The 17,651-nt window shown below is 35.6% G+C and overlaps 1 protein-coding gene and 1 long non-coding RNA gene across 2 annotated transcripts; both read right to left on the reverse strand.

Annotated features, from left to right (window-relative positions):
- Window positions 1-184: 184 nt before the first annotated feature.
- On the reverse strand, window positions 185-5,173 carry LOC120085237 (COP9 signalosome complex subunit 1). The gene is given in 7 exon segments (XM_039041138.1): window positions 185-772; window positions 2,756-2,990; window positions 3,406-3,491; window positions 3,592-3,708; window positions 4,032-4,149; window positions 4,151-4,350; window positions 4,621-5,173. Coding segments are annotated over 7 exon segments (1,350 nt in total). The 5' UTR covers window positions 5,035-5,173; the 3' UTR covers window positions 185-592.
- Window positions 5,174-15,969: 10,796 nt separating this feature from the next.
- Window positions 15,970-17,362, reverse strand: LOC120067601. The gene is made up of 2 exons (XR_005478993.1): window positions 16,759-17,362; window positions 15,970-16,138 (listed from the first exon to the last, which is right to left on the reverse strand). It is a non-coding gene; the product is annotated as an uncharacterized LOC120067601 (long non-coding RNA).
- Window positions 17,363-17,651: the final 289 nt, after the last annotated feature.

Raw genomic sequence — 17,651 nt, forward strand, 5'->3', positions numbered from 1 at the left:
TATAATAGAATTTCAACGATAAAAAGTAAATAGATTAAGCGATTTTTATATATATCCTAGAATGTCCAAACCAACTTTACAGTCATCTCAACTATTCTCACAAAACAATGATTTAAGCTCTTGCTAAGAAAATTAATTGGTACTATACAGTATGAAAAGTAAAAGAAGTAAAGGGGCAAACAAATGGAAAAGGAAAGCTCTACATCCAAAGGAGAGCTATTGTATTTCAAGAGAAATTGATTGTCTCGAGAATTCTAAAAGAGGCAACAATGAAGAAATTCTCATTACTTTGCATATTCAACTCACAGCCAAAGTCAGAAACATGTTTCCCTGGAATCTGTAAGGAAAAAAAACTGGAAGAATCAATAACTGCATCTGAGAAAAATAAGTATTTACAAAACCAGCAGCCAGCAAGCAGTATGTGTTAATTGTTGCATGAATTTCTACCTCCTTGCTTTTAACAATCCACCTCACATGGAACTTCCAATTTTAATTTAAGTCTTGACTCTATCCAAACCTTCTCATGGCTAAAACAATGAAAGCCAATGAAGAAGAAAAACAAGGCCATACCAGCCCCAAAAGATTCAAATGATCAAATTTTTCTAGATCCTCCTCGTTGGTTATAGTCGTGCTTGATAAGATTTGCTCTCAGTAGCATTGATCGGACTTCACGGTCAAACTCACTCCCTGTCTGTAAGACCCTTTGGAAGGTTGCATTCCTCTGATCCGCATGCCGAGCATAAAGAATTTTATTGTGTGAGTCAATTCTTGCCTGCATTTGATCAGAAACCGTTAAAGAGACTATCATCGGTTAGGATATTCCATATACTCCCAGAATAAGTTCGATGCTGTTCAATACCTCACAAACAGATCAAATTCAATTCAATGGGTATGAAACTAGGACCAATGTCATTGGTGTGCACAACAAAAGAATAATAGTTTTTAAAAAAATAACACAAAGTTTATTACACAAAGAACATCATCTAGAGGTATAGATCAATCAAATACACTCCTTCGAGGCTGCAATGGTGGAGACGAAGACCAGATAAAAGAGGGTTAGAAAGGCACAAGATATGGTTGATTGGGATTTAGGGAGAAGGTGGTAAAGGATGGGGTTTGCATATCTGAGAACTAAATCTCCATCGTGCTCAATGGAGAGCTAAGGAAGTAGTGGTAGATAAATTATGTCTAGGAGTTGGGCAAGGCAATAAGTTTTGGAAGCAAGTCGCCCTGCAATAACTGCTCAATAGCGTGATGGCTGAGTGCGAAGTGCCAAAAAGCAAAGAGAAGAGGAGGAAAAGTCCAGATTTTAAGAACAACTTCCAACACAGTCTTATCTCATAATAATTTGGGGCTATTTTATGTTTGTTAATGAAAATTAAGCTTATAAACCTTACTTCCACTTATTGTTTTGTGGAAGTAATTTGGGGATTGTTTCTTTGTTTTGTCATCTACTCTTTTAGAATTCTTTTAAAATCCAAGCTTTGAATACTAGAAAAGATAGATCCCGCAAATGTTATGTTTTTTAAAAAAAAAAAAAAGAAAAAAGAAAAAAAAAATATGCCTGGTTCCTTATAATTTCCACCGTATGGTTTTCACCATTCTTATATACAAATTTGAATTCCTAACCAAAATTATGAACAATATTCTGTTTTTGAAAACCGTTTATTTCAGCTTTTAAAATTTGGCTTAGACTTTGAACTTTCTTTAACAAACTAACAAAGTCAATAATCACACAGGTGGAATTGGTATCTATGGGCTAAAATCTTGAGAACAAAAACAAAAACAAAATGGATATTAAACGAGACCGTAGTTTTTAAAAACTAAAAATTTCAAATTTGGGCAAGCTTCAACTGTTTATTGAGAAAAGATGAAAATTATGGTAAAGAAATGGTGAAAAGACATGCACAAGTTAGAGGAGAAAAAATCGTATGATTATCAAACAAAGAGCTAAATAATTTATTTTTAACCTTGTGCTAACTAATGAATCTGAGTCAATTGCATCAGATATCTAGCTCAGTCTTGATATTCATAATTCCAAACGTTTTGTGGGCTGTTCTTGGGCTGATTTGGGAAATGTTTGGTCAAAATTTCTAGCCTTGGCCTTGATATTAATAATTTCAGCACTTTCATGAAATTAAACTCCCCAAAATCAAATAGCTCAAATCCTTGAATTATGAAGCCATAGAGCATTTGTGTGACCCTACAACAATTTGAAGCTATGTCAAAATCACTGATCCACCCTCGAAACTTTGTGGTTAATAGGTTCAATGGTCTCATTGAAAAGTTTGCTCCAGCTCTAAGGCCCAGACTTTGGAGAGATCAATCCCCCAAAGATTTGAACATGCAACCTCTAGGTAGGTATTTCACAAAAACCACAGGCCTGAGCCAGCCGTGAGGTCTAGGTTCAAAGGTGAAGTTGAATTCGATCCCAGTTAATCACTAATCAGTTGAATGGTTTGTGGGAGTGGGGGCTAAGACTAGTCACCATCAAGATAATTTCACGTAAACCAGACATATCAGGTGCAACTGTGAAAGTCGCTGAAAGGAATGTGTTTTTCATTGATCACGTGTACAAATAAGCCTAGTTAAGTGTTAAGGGTTACAAGTACACGCAAACAATGGAATAGCTCCAATGCCTCATAATAAATTATCTTGCAGATTGTAAATTCATCAAGCCCTCCTGAAGCATTTCAAACAATAACAATATATACAAATCAAAACAAGAAACAGATGAAGGATAGTCTGAAAGAACCTGGATTTGGTTATTAGTGATTAGTGTCTCAAGCTCTTTCTCAAGACCAGCAATACTTGTTTTAAAAGCATTAGCCATCATGTGGAGATCAACAGACACAAATGGGAGTGTGTACTGGATGAGAGCCTTGTGGCGTATTTGATCGTAAAGCGTCTCGACGTGATCATGTAAATGAATGTCAAGCAATAAGTTAGGCTTAAGATTCCCAAGGTAGTCCAGGCATGATGCATAATGGCTGCAAAGAAAAATGAATATTCCATCATGACGAAAAAAAAATAGAAAAACAGATCTCTACCAATCAAACTACTGGGTCATATAGGAACATCAGAGGATGCAAGTTAATCCATATGACCAATTGCTAAAACATCTGAGGTATTCAATACTTACTTGCTTATAAGCAACAAAAAATATTAACAAGAAAGTTTCATATCTAGAGTAATATGTTAAGTTGGAAGAATTCAACGATTGAAAAAATGCATTCATCTGTGATTAAATTTATGTGTATCCTTAAAACCATGTCTGATCCAATTTAAAATTAGTATTCATGAAAACTGAAAAGATGGTTTCATGTGACTAAGGCTAGAGATAGAAAATGTCTTTACAAATACTAGTGACTACTGATTATCACAATGTACTATAACTCCACAAACCTTGAGTAGAAATCATTGATCAGCTCTCGGACTACAGGAACCAACTCTAAGAAATTTCGAAAGTTGACATTGTCTATAACTTTGGACTGCCAGATTAAAACAATTAGTCAGAAAAATCAGCAAGTCACTTGCCTTTCATTCCATAGGGAACATGATTAGCAGGAAAAAGAAACAAAGAATATGTGCCTTAAGCTCTGAGCGGTCAAAGGTTGCAAGTGCACAAAGACCACCATACGTTGCAACATCCTGAGGTGCGATAACTTCGTTATAATGACTTCCTAATTCAGGACCTGTCTCCAAAAACTGCAAATACAGCAAAGAATTGCATAATCAGAATGTAAGAGAAACCCACCTCAATGCCACAATCAACATTAATAGACATTTAGCAGAACTCAAGTGCAAAATGTAGCTTAGATACGAGGGGATACAATAAAGAAAGCCTACAATGATCGTGTTGTTCTTTGCTCTAGACCAATACACAAACTCAACTTATAAAATAGAATGTGATTAAAATGATAAAAGCATGGTCATATTGCACTCTCTGAACTGGAACTTCGAAGAAAGAAAGTTCAATACAATTCGAACCAACCGAACTATTGGATCATAATGTGCACAAGAAAACAAACCTTGCGAGCAGCAAGTTTGTACTTCTTTGCTTCCAAGTGAGCCAATCTTGCAGCACAGCGAAGCTTTGCGCTAGTAATTGCATCAAGGGCGTCCGGGGTCTATTCTGCTTTGCTGACAACTCGTGACATGTGTAAACTGGCCCATCTCTATGCTGACAAGAATTGCGCTCATGCACATATGAATGATATGCTTAGATGTAGTACAATAATCGCGCGTACGAACATAACTTTTAAAAGCATCGCCAAGTGCACCGTGAGCGTAATAAAAATCTCCAAAATCATTATATCCCATCCTTATACTTTCTTTTATCAAATTAGTCTGCAAAAAGGAACAACAACAACAAATTAAATACGGAAACCAAAATATTCCTAAAGCAACAAATTAAATACGGAAACCAAAATATTCCTAAAGAAGTTCCTAACTATACAACATCCAGATTTTCAAACGAACTGTTTCCCCTTTTTAGGAGAGAACTTCAATACGAGCATTGCTATGATACTTCTGTTGTAAACCCCTGTCATTGACACAAGAACCACAGCAGAATTACACTAATTGATGGTGGGAGAGTGTAAATCAAACGTAATGTACCCTGTACGCATTGAGTTCATTCTCGAGCTTATCCTTCCTCTGTTCAGCCCTCCGCTCGACCATCTCACACCAAGCGGCATCCATCCCATAGTTAGGCCCCAACCTACCGTCGATCTTCGGCACAACTTCCCTGAACAACAGAGCGTTCTCGCCCTTCTTAATCTCGTCGTAAGCCATTCGAAGCGCCTCGAGCTGCATCGTCTGGTTAGTCTCGGCGCCGCAGTGGTCAGCGATGAAGATAAGGCGAGTGATCTTGGTACGACCCGAATAGAGACTAGCATAGGCTTCAATGTCGAGCTGTTCGCCAGTTATAATGGGTCTATTGCGCTTCTGGTCGTCGGCGCTTGTACCGTTGGCGTAGATCTCGTCTTCGACCATCGTTGCGCTGCCTGAGGGCTCGTCCTCGCCTTGCATAGCGATGGGAAGATCGAAATCGAGAGAATTCAGATGAAGAAAGGGGATTTGGGGATGGAGAATTAGGGTTTACTGCGAGGGGAAGAAAGTGACCGTACTTGTTTTCAACAATGTGTGAGTTCCTCTCGCTTGTGTTATACTAAAATTTCTACTCTCCTGACACCACTCGGACTCCGAAGAGACGGGGAGATCAGATGCCACGTGCGATCCGATCACTCTCACGTGTTGGATAACGGCGTCGTTTCATTCTAAACTATAAAGCCTTGTATTTTTTTTTTTTTTTTAAACAAGCAAAGCAGAAAAACGAATTTTTTAAAAAAATATTTTTTAATAAATAATGACAAAAATAGGGTTGGGAGAAAGTATTTCCAAAAATAGGTGTTTAAATCATGTATCGAGTACACGATTACACCTTAATCGTATACCGGGTACACGATAAGGCCTAAATCGTGTACTGGGTACACGAGTACCTGGCCACCTGGCACTCCCAGTCTGGTGTGGCAGTCATGCAGACTGAGGTGATCGTATTCGGGGTACACGATTACCCTAAGTTGTGTACCGAATACACGACTTCTTCGCATTAAAACCTCTGCCCGACCTTTCTTCTTCATCACTGAAACGCCCATTCTTCTTCATCATCAAGACTGCCGCTTATTCTTCCTCACCTAGACCAACGATTCTTTCCTCTCACCGATTTTTGCTTTCGGTTTCTTCTTCTATTTTGCTTTCTACTTACCAAAATCTCGTTGATTTTCCTCACCGAGGCCTCTATTTCACCGAAATCTTCCAAAATTTCGATTTTGCTCGATTTTCAGTCCTCCATTTGATCCTCACCAAATCCTCCATTGTAGCGGTCGTGTTGCTCAATTTTCATACCTTTTTTGCTGCCAATTTTTGCTCATTTTTGTGGTATATTTCTTTCTCTAGTTGGGCTGATATGTATTTATATGTATGTTTTTGCATGTTTTTGGACTGAGTTTATTTTAAACTTAGTTTATGTATAGTTTATGTATGATCTAGTTTATGTATTATTTAGTTTATGTATGATTTAGTTTATGTATAGTTTATGTATGATTTAGTTTATGTATGTTTTTGGGCTGATCTTACATTTTTTTTATTTGTTTGGATTGATTTAAACTTACAAATCTTACATGTATAGTTTATGTATGATTGATTTAAACTTAGAAAACTTAGAAATTAGAGTTTGTTGGGTTGACATATTAACATATTTTTTTGTCAACTATAACAGTTGAAAAAAAAAACATAATAAATATGTCAATGCGTCATGAAGATTTAGTAATTTTTGAACCTAGAAATGACAGAGATAGTGACATTGACATTGAAGTTGATGAATTATTTGGAAACGACAGTATTGGTGAACATGATCTTGAGTTGGTACCATCGGAAATGTTCATCCAAATTGTGTTTGGAGGCTATGGGCATGCCGGCATAAAACTCATTGGATGTTCGAAATCACAAAACTTCGAGGAGAACACTCATGTTTGTGTTCAGAATTGACACAGGATCATTCACAGCTAGATTCAAATTTCATGAGTATCGAAATTCAAAATTTGATTAGAGTTGATCCTGGAGTACCTATGGCCCTACTTCAAGAAGCCATTAAAAAACGATATGGCTATAATGTCAATTATAGACGGGTGTGGCAAGCCAAGAGAAAAGCGTTAATTGTTGTGTTTGGCGATTGGGAGAAATCATATCCGGAGCTTCTGTATTGGCTGAGTGTTGTTGTTCATTACAATTCAGGAACACGAACAGATTGGTTTTTCCTTCCCTCTGATTACCAGGTACGACTATTTTTGGACGAGTTTTTTTGGTCTTTTGGTCCTGCAAGAGAAGGGTTCAACCATTATAGGCCATTAATCCATATTGATGGAACTCATCTCTACGGAAAGTATAAGGGAAAATTATTGACAGCCTTATTTATTGATGCAAACGGACATATATTTCCCCTTGCTTTTGCTATCGTAGAAAGTGAGAATTTGTCTAGTTGGTCATGGTTTTTGTGGGCATTACGTGAATATGTTACCCAAAGAGAGGGTATTTGCTTGATTTATGATAGACATAATGGCATTCCTGCTGCAATTAATAATGAAGAAATTGGTTGGAATGAACCCAAAGCATACCACCGATATTGTCCTCCATGTTGCTAGTAATTTCAATACAAAATACAAATTGAAGTAACTAAAAAATTTGATGTTTAAGGCTGGAAATCAACACCAAAGACATAAGTTCATTCGGTGCATGAAAGAATTGAAACAATTGCACCCTGAATGTCTTGAATTTTTTTTAGACACCGTCACATGATGATGGGTACCGCTATGGATGGATGACCAACAATGCAACTGAATGCATGAACAACGTTTCCAAATGTGCTAGAATATTACCAATTACTTCTTTGGTTAAGTTAACATTCTATCGCACAATATTGTATCTTGAATGCCGGAGACAAGAAATTAGTGAAACACTCGATCGTGGGGACATATATACAGGATATGCTCTAAAGAAACTGAAGAGGTGGGAAAAACGAGCATCAGCACATACGGTGACATCCCTTGACAGGGAAAATCAAACTTTCGAAGTACAAACTGGCATAAGTATGATTTTTTCCTACAAAGGACAGCACACCCAAGTTGTAAGCTTGAAAGAAGGGACGTGTTCTTGCAATAAGTGGCAGTCATTCAAGATTTCATGCTCTCATGTAATTGCAGTTTGTAATTACATGCATATGACATATCTACCACTTATTGATGAATGCTACAAATTGTCCAATTTCAAGCGTTGTTATGAAAGCCGCTTCTATCCAATTTAACACCCAGATTATTGGTCAGAATTATCATTTATAGAAGTTCGTCCAAATGCGGACTTACTCAGAGAACAAGGTCGGCCAAAAAGTACACGCATTCATAATGAAATGGATTAGAGAGAAGCAAGCCAACAAGTGCGATGTACAATTTGTAAAAGAGAAGGACATAATAGACGCACTTGTCCACACCGTACACTGGGTGCTTCGTCGTCTTAGGGTCATTAGGTGTATTTTTTTTTACTTGTATATTTCACGTATTTGTATTCTTTATGTATTTATATTTTTCATGTAATTGTATGTTTCATGTATTTGTATTCTTTATGTATTTATGATGAATTTTTGTAATAAACTTATTTCATGTAATTGTTTTTTTTATGTACTTTTTATGTATCTTTTATGTCATGGATTTTATTGTGTAATATAATTTGAACTTTTTAGGTAATGGAGCCTAGTCCTTCTAATCCTGTACAATTGTACCAACAAAACACGCATCGTTCACAAACAGTATGGGATAGTTCTTCCACTAGAGTGTTGAGTTGTCGGAGGAGGGAGGCGACTGCATAACATACTATCCCATTTGATCATCGCATTATTCCATATGTTCAGGAGGCAGGTTTTCTTGGGGTTGCACAGATTGGTTTCATCCAGCTTGATTGGCACCTGATTACTGCTCTAGTTGAGCGATGGATACCAGAGACCCACACATTTCACCTGCCCTGTGGGGAATGTACGATTACGCTGCAGGATGTTGCCATACAATTTGGGTTACAAGTGAACAGGCAACCACTGACAGGCTCACTACAGTATGACTAGAAAAACATTTGTGAAGAGCTCTTAGGCATTCTACCAGAGGATCTGAAGGGATCAAGATTGAGTATTCCTTGGTTGGCATCCCAGTGTCTTGAATTACCTCCTAATGCCGACAACATCAGCGTACGTAGGTATGCACGAGCATACATCCTACAGCTTATTGGAGGATTTTTATTTGCCGACAAGTCAAATACTCTGGTGCATCTCATGTTCCTCCCATTATTGTCTGATTTCAAGCACGCCGGTACGTACTCGTGGGGTGGTGCATATCTTGCATGGTTGTACAGAGAACTTTATCGGGCTTCCAATGCACAAGCGTTGAAAATAGCGAGGCCATGGATACTATTACAAGTATGAGCTTATAATCGATTTCCAAGTATAGCACCACAAGTCCAACTACAGGCCCCAGATCATCGTCCACTTAGTGCCAGGTATTATTTTATTTATATATTTATTTCGTTACCATTTTATGTAAGAATATAAATTAATTGTATTTTTTATAATTTTAGATGGAGTGGTGTAGCTGCCTCTGAACAGACATCAAATATGTTGCTCGTGTACAGAAAAATATTCGATATGCTGACGCACAATTAGGTAGTAAATAAGTATATAAATGAATATTTAAAAAATTGTATATGTATACTTATTATTATTTTATTTTTTTTGTCAGGTTATTTGGACGCTAAACATACAGATTTGATCATCCTTACCTGATTATTGTCGTGATGATGAAGACATCTGGTTGACTGTTAGCCCTCTTATATGCTTCCATATAGTAGAGTGACATCATCCAGGTCGTGTGCTGAGACAGTTCGGTATGTGACAAACACCTTCATTGTCCTATACACTCCCAGCACTACACCAGATCGATTTAAGAGGTAACCACGACCAAGACTAGCGTCGAATCCATGCGGAATATTTATCCTACTGGCGTGGACGACGTGATCGTTGTGCATAGGGAGAATAAACAAATGAGCCAGTTGTATTAGACAACTAATTTCTTTGGTACAATTCGATCACGAGGCGATTTATCTCACTTGACGGCGTTTACTATTACTACATAGTAAGAGATTTAAAATCAGACATTTTCCATATATATAATACGAATATTGTTTAATATTTTTTTTATTCTACAAAATAATTTTATCGGCGATGTTCAACAATAATCAGTGCAAAACAATTTACCAGAATTGGGTTCAATGTGTCAGCAAATATTGATCAACGTAGAAAGTATTATTCAACAAACAAGACGACTCAATATTGTTGATACCAATCGAAGATGTATTCGTCGTAGACGACAGCGACAACAGGGTGAACCTAATTTAGAGGGACACGAAGACAACCCCATGAGGAGTAAGGGCTAGAGGGGGGTCGTTTTTAAATCCCACATGGTATCATTTTCAAATTGTAAATTAAAGAACTAATTGTAAATATTCTTTAATATCATGGTAATTTTTTTTTAATATGAGTGCAAGATGTTTTCATTGTAGATTAAATATATAATTAAGTTTAATAATGAAAGAATTAAATTTAATAATTAAGTTTAACAATTATAAGCAATAATGAAGGAATTAAGTTATATAATTAAGTTTAACAATTAACTTCAAAAAAAAAAATTATAAGCGAATCGTGTATCGGGTACACGAGTTCGCTTGACTGGATTAAATAGTACTCATGTACCGAGTACACGAGTATGCCACATGGAAATCGTGTACTTGGTGCATGATTTCACTACCCTAATTTTGTCTTTCTAAAACACCTGTTTTTGGGAATATTTTCCCCTTAACCCTATTTTTTGTCATTATTTATTAAAAAAACATTATTTCAAAAAAAAAATCCAGAAAAAAAAAACAATGAAACCTTAGCCTCCCTCGCTGTAGAAAGCCAAAACTCATGTTGGAAAGACGTGTTTCCAAACTAAAGAAACCCCCGAAAAGTCAGAGTCTACACTGTTGAGAATATTAACCACTTCTCAATAGTGTTCTCCTCTCTCTAAGAATTTTACAAAAGCCATAAATAATCACAAAGGAAGCAAAAGAGCGAGCCTCATCGACAAAAAAACAAACTTCAGAAGAGTCAGAGTCTACACTGTTGAGAATATTGACCACTTCAAGCGAGTTAGATTCCACGATCACTGAGAAAATTCTACCATTCCATAAAGCCTTCAGTTCTTTCGAACCTTCAATGATGACTTTGTCCTCGAGCACTTTAATTTGCCATCTATATAAAGTAAACCTGCATCTGCTGATAATAGAATTCCCTTTGGAATTTATGACCAGCCAGCTGATGTCTGAAGGAACCTTTTGAAGGGACCTTGAGCGAAAGCGGGATCGTCTCAATTTCCCAAAATTCACATAATTCAAATTTTACAGTAAAACACACGAATTATGCATTTAAAACATTAAAATACAGCATGCTGAAAAAAGAAGAGACTTGGAGTTTAAAAAGGTTTTCCCTAGAAGAACCAATCTTCACGTAATTTCTCTTCTCTATGCAAATCATGAACAAAATAAAAAAAAAAAAGACCAATTGGACACCACCACTTGGAAATCTCAGTATTCTCTAGGTAGATAACTCAAGAGGTGTGGGCTCGGGTGGTTTTGGATTGAGAGAGAGGGATTGATTGAGAGGAAGAGATGAGATGCAGGGGAAATGACTTATCTGTAAAATCACATAACTCACTTATATGTCCATTAACTATTTTGCAGGAAAAAGATGGAGAAGAATTAGAACCATTTTCCACTCACGTAAAAAAGTGGAGAGAAACAAGGGAAAGGGAGTCATAATTTCCTTCCATTAATAAATTCAAAATATAAATTTATTAATTAAATAAAAATAATTTATTAATTTAATAAATACTTTAATGTATATTAATATGATAACTACCTTATCATATAATATATATTAAACTACATGTTATATCAAATATAACATATAACCTATAGTTTTAATATTATATCATATACAATATATCTTATAGTTTCTTTTATCTCACTAATGATACTTAATATAAATCACGTTTATATTAAATTTAACTATATGAATCCAATTCATATAAATAACAGTTGAATCGTATTCAAATATTTATTTCCTCTCGTAGATAGTTAATATTATAGTGCATCGAATACATTATAGTAATTATATCACATATAATTAAAATTTAATTAATTACATCATATATAATTAATTCTATCAATTAATTTGAACAATTCAAATTAATCCAAAAATTTATTCTCATTCATTCCCATTGAACTATCGAGAGGACCCCATGGACCTGTAGCTTGAAGTTCAAACAATGTATGAATAATTAATTAAACTATTCACCATTTGTTAACTGTCGAAGACCGACAGCTATACTATTTGCACTACATATATATTTTTGTGTCCATTGGATATAACCAATCAATAGTACAATGACTTTTCACAAATTTCTCATAAAGTACAACTAGGCCAAAACTACCATTTTGCCCCTGTAGTTACATCTAACTTCTTAGGTATCACAAATCCCTCTAATGAACAATAAATCATAGTCCAACTATGATTAAACCCCTCTCAGGCCAGGAGAGGATATGGCGCCACATTGTTCAAGCCCCGGAATCAACCCTCAAGGTAGCAATTTATCTACTTGCCCCGACATTGGGGAAGGAGTGAGTTCCTTCTCGTGTAACTATGTTCCCAACTCTCCATTCAGATAAAACCCCAAAATGGTAGGCTTGTTGAGTCAGCGATCTGTCCACTCTCACTCGTATAAATCAAAGAATCGTCTTCATAGGCAGAAGTTCACAACCCACTCAGAATTCAGGTCATGTTACCTATAGTCATCATAGTGAAATGTAAGTCTCTATTAGGAAAGTCATTATATAATGAGACTAAACATTTCGTGATCCGATCTTATACAAACTCCTTTGTATAGAATATCCCCGCTCACATGTCTCCACATGAATGATCAGGATCAGATCATTTGTAGTACTTCACAACAATTATAACATCTACAAAGCGGGTCATACTCGTAGTGTCATCAAGATAAGGTATCCAGCCTTGTCCACCTACTATAGACCATTTAAGTTATCACTTAAACATGTTCCACCTGTATGTCTTTACAAAGATGTTTAAGCTACAAGATAACCCTGGATGTTAGTTTACTGGTTTGTGGTTAATGCAACTTATTTTGAAATAAAACATCACATATTTTATTATATAAATAAAATGTTTGTACATTACATTTACAAACTATGGGACCCTATGAGATTTAAGGTATCAACTCCAACAATGTCGCCCTTGCCAAACTTTTCAAACCAAGCAGCATCCACATTCATCTTCCACAGCTCCTCCATTGGTGGATTCCAGCTACAGCTTCCAATGAGGTAGGCTGATGAAGATTATAGGATAAATCCCTTTTGGGACAGTGGACTTCTATAGACTTCTCAATAAAAAACAAAGGAGAAGTTAAATATGTTGACGCTTTCTTGAACTTGATGTTATTTCTATGATTCCAAAGGTTCCAAAGCAGCACCAGAGCAACACTCAAATCCTCATAGAAAGTTGATTTTCCTAATCTAATCCCAATAGTCTATGGTGGACCACAAATCTTTGCCCATAAAAAAGATATTAACATTGGAAGGGAGAAACAAATTCCAAATATTTTTTGCAAACTTACGCTCCCACAATAAATGGCACATTGTTTCTTTAAAGACCCAGCAAAAAGAACAAAGTAAACTTGTCTTGATTCCTTTATGTGCTTGATTACAATTTGTAGGAATGATATCGTTAATAATTTTCCACTATGCAATCTTGATTTTTGGAGAAATATTGACCTCTCAAATATCTTTCCATGTGTCATCATTAACGTGGTTATTGGAAGAAGAGGTAATCGATGAGGAAACTAACTTAATACCCATATGGTAAGCACTTTTAACAAAGAACTTTTTTTTTCTTTTTTTCTTTTTTTGTCTCTATCCTAAATGATCTCACCTGTTTTGGTAAGACCTCCCAATGGAATGGATGGGATGGGATATATTCCTTGTATGAGCAAGGAAAGCAAGTTCCAAAAACTCAATGTTTCATTCACCATGACATTTAACAAATATGACACACGTTTGTTTCTAAATGAATCAAAATCCAACTTGGCTTAAAGTTTCAAAAATTGGGAACCCAAGGATCTTATACAATGAAAACATGACGACCATTCCCTATCCTCCATCCAGAACTGTTTTCGAACAAATCTCTCCCTCAGAGGATACTCCTCCAAATGAGGGAGGGGTTTGAACCAACCTCGACCTTCAAAAATTCATTGTCTTTAAAGCATCTCCCTTTAAGAACCCTAAAAAGCAAGCTATCATAGTTCCCCACGAGATGCCGACTGTGTTTGGCGAGAAGTGCTTGATAAAGATTTTGAAGTCTTTAAAACCCAAACCTTCCTCCATTTTACTAAGGCAAATGTGTTTCTAACTTCTCCAGTGATTTTTCACCCTTTGTAGAACCCCACCAAAAAAAAATGGTTGCACATAAAATTCGAATCCTTGCAAAGAAAGAAACTAAATCACTTATACTACTTGCAAATGTTCCATAAAAAAATGATATCTCAACACAGCAAGTTGTCACTAATTAGTCTGGAACACACCAGAAGCATGGTAGACCAGTATGTTTCAAAGATAAAAATTCTCGAGAAAGAAAAATAATGTATAGTCAATAAGACTTGGTTGAGGATGTAAATACCCATGAATAAATTCATGACATGACTAATGAGGAAGTTATAATACATAAAGATAATAATGATATTTCAATAAACTATGTCATGACAGTAAAAAGATGGAACCGAACTCACGTAGTTGTTGACTATGGAACTGAACTCATGTTGTTATTGATAACATTTTTGCATATAATGTTACTCTTGATATTATATCTGAAAATGGGGATCCCGAACCAAAATCTATTGAAGAATGTTGACATAGAAAATATGGACCTCAATGGAAAGAAGCAATCGAGGCAGAATTAAACTCACTTTCAAAACGTCAAGTTTTTGGACCAGTAATCCGAACACCAGAAGGAGTCAAACCTGTAGGATACAAATGAGTATTTGTGAGGAAAAGAAATGAAAATAATGAGGTCACAAAATATAAAGCAAGACTAATTGTCCAAGGTTTTTCACAAATACCTAGTATTGATTATGTGGAGACGTATTCTCCGGTGGTGAATGTAATTATACTAAGATATTTGATTTATCTAACTATGTATGAAGATTTTGAACATGCATCTTATCTCATGAATGTAGTCACAACATATTTATATGGATCTCTTGATAATGATATTTATATGAGAATTGCATAAGGATTTAAGGTACTTGATACCTAGAAATAAAATTATCATAAATTGTATTTAATAAAGTTACAGAGATCGCTATATGGATTGAAACAATCAGGACAAATGTAGTACGATCGCTTGAGCAGATATTTGTTGAAAGAAGGATATCAAAACAATCCAATATGTCCATGTGTTTTTATAAAGAAATCACAGTAAGAACTTGCTATCATAACCGTATATGTTGATGATTTAAATATAACATAAACTTCTGAAGAGCTTTCAAATACAACGGAATATCTTAAGAAATAATTTGAGATAAAAGATTCCCGAAGAACAAAATTTTGCCTTAGCTTACAAATTGAGCATTTAATAGATGAGATATTTGTTCATCAATCAACTTATACAGGAAAGTTTTGAAAAGGTTCTATATGGACAAAACACATCTATTGAACATTCCAATGGAAGTTTGTTCACTAGATGTGAAAAAAGATATATTTCGACATCGAGATGATAATGAAGAACTTCTTGGTCCTGAAGTACCATATATTAGTGCAATTTGTGCACTTATGTATCTTGCTAATTATATAATACCAGATATTGCATTTTCAGTATATTTATTAGCAAAATATAGTTATTCTACAACAAAATGATATTGGAACGGAATTAAGCATATACTCCTTTATCTTCGAGGAACGATTTATATGAGTTAGTTTTATTCAAACAAATCAAAGTTTGATTTGGTTGATTATGTAAATTCTGGATATTTATCTGATCCACACAAAGCTATATCTCAAACAGGTTATCTATTCACATGCGGAGGAATGCTACATCGTGGCGGTCAGTGAAATAGACCATAACGTGTCACACCCTCTCCCAAGCTTATCTCTCAAGTCCGAAAGGAGGCATGAGGATGGTAAATACCACCTTCTTGTGATACCTACTGTCCACTTTCACTTGTTTCGCTTAGTAAACTCATAACTAATTAAATATAACAATAATTCTTTGGCTTAACTTATTTTATTACAAATCAATATAAAAGTTTATACAATTCCCAAACTCAACTTAACAACTCAAGACCCTTAATTACATAAACTCTTTGTAACAAACTTAAGTTTGGAAGCATGGCAGATCTTGACCTTAGCAGTACTTGGAACTCCATTTTTACTCTACCTGGGGGTAGGGAGAACAAAACATTAGAAAAACATGAGTTAGGAAGCCCAATGAGTGGTATGTTTTTATATCAAAATAGGTTTTGCTTTTGGAATTTATTTTGAAAACGTTTGCACAAACAAGTAGTCATAAAACAATATCAAAACGTAACCATCCTAGTATGATAACTGAGATAATACTGGCATGATCATATGTTTCTCGAAGATGAATCATTTCAACCAAATACAAGATCTAGGAAACAGGCCCAGTACCCAATAGAACCCAACAAATATGCACATGTCGACAATATCCTGCTAGACATACTCGAGTACATGAATAATCCCGACTAGATCATACTGAAAATCTTAGCTAAACGTCCACAAGGTATGCCAACATTTCCCGGGTACCATTCTGGTTTTCCAGTCAATGTATTATAAAACATGTTTTCAAACGAAACCAGAGTTAAAACAATTATCCAAGTAAAACCACGAAAAACAAGTAACTAAAATCCGAGAAAAGCCATTTTTAGATAATGCCAAGTTTTCCAAATCATGCATACATATATAATACCATATATGTATATAGTAACAACCAAAACATTTTGAAATTAAACCACTCACAATTCTCCAACTAGGGTTTACCTTTTCTCCAAGTTCCCTAGTTTTCCGGGGGTTTCTTCCTAGATCCTGAGCCTATATTATTCCAATAACTAGGTTAAAATCCTTTGTTTAGGATTAAAATAATTTTAGAACACTTCTTTAACCCTAAACTAGCTTACCAACCCAATAGGTATTACACTAAACCTTTAGATTGGAAAAGACAGTTGTTGAGCGCAGGGTTGGCTTCTTTAGCACAGTTGGACACAAAGACTGCTTTTGTCAATTGAGTTGGATGTCTGGCTCAGCAAGTTGGGCACATGGTCTGCCTCATTGGACACCTATGTTGGGGTTGATGCCCTAAATCTCGTAGGGTTCTATAGTTTGTAAACACTTGTATGAACAAACATTTCAGTGATTAATAATATGTAACGACCCGACCCCCTAGGACTTAAGTTAGGCCATTACTAAAATACATGATGCATGGAACTCAAAAACGACACTCTGTTATGGCGAATTAAATATGGTAAGTTCAAAAGACTTTCATTAAATTCAAATATTAAAACAATAGTAGGGTACCCAGAAATCATAAAGTGTAATAAATAAGTCTGAAAAACGATTCTTAAACGTAAGTTTTAAACATCAAAACTAAAAGCTAAGAGAAACATGAAAAGAACTCTAAATTTCATGATGCGGAAGCATAAAAACTAGTTCCAGTGGCTCAATCACGAATTCCGCTTGTCCATCGCCGGTGCATCTCTACCCTTACCTAAAACAACACATGAGAAAGAATGAGTATAAAATACTCAGTAAGTAACCCCACTACTAGGGTCAGGCTGGGCATTTATATCCTCTAGATACCCACCTCTGGTAAAACATATAAATTGCTCTAGTCCTCATGGGACACATATACACATGAAACAAGAAGGAGACTGAGT

Source organism: Benincasa hispida, chromosome 1 (assembly GCF_009727055.1).
Source record: "Benincasa hispida cultivar B227 chromosome 1, ASM972705v1, whole genome shotgun sequence".
Classification (NCBI taxonomy): Eukaryota; Viridiplantae; Streptophyta; class Magnoliopsida; order Cucurbitales; family Cucurbitaceae; genus Benincasa; species Benincasa hispida.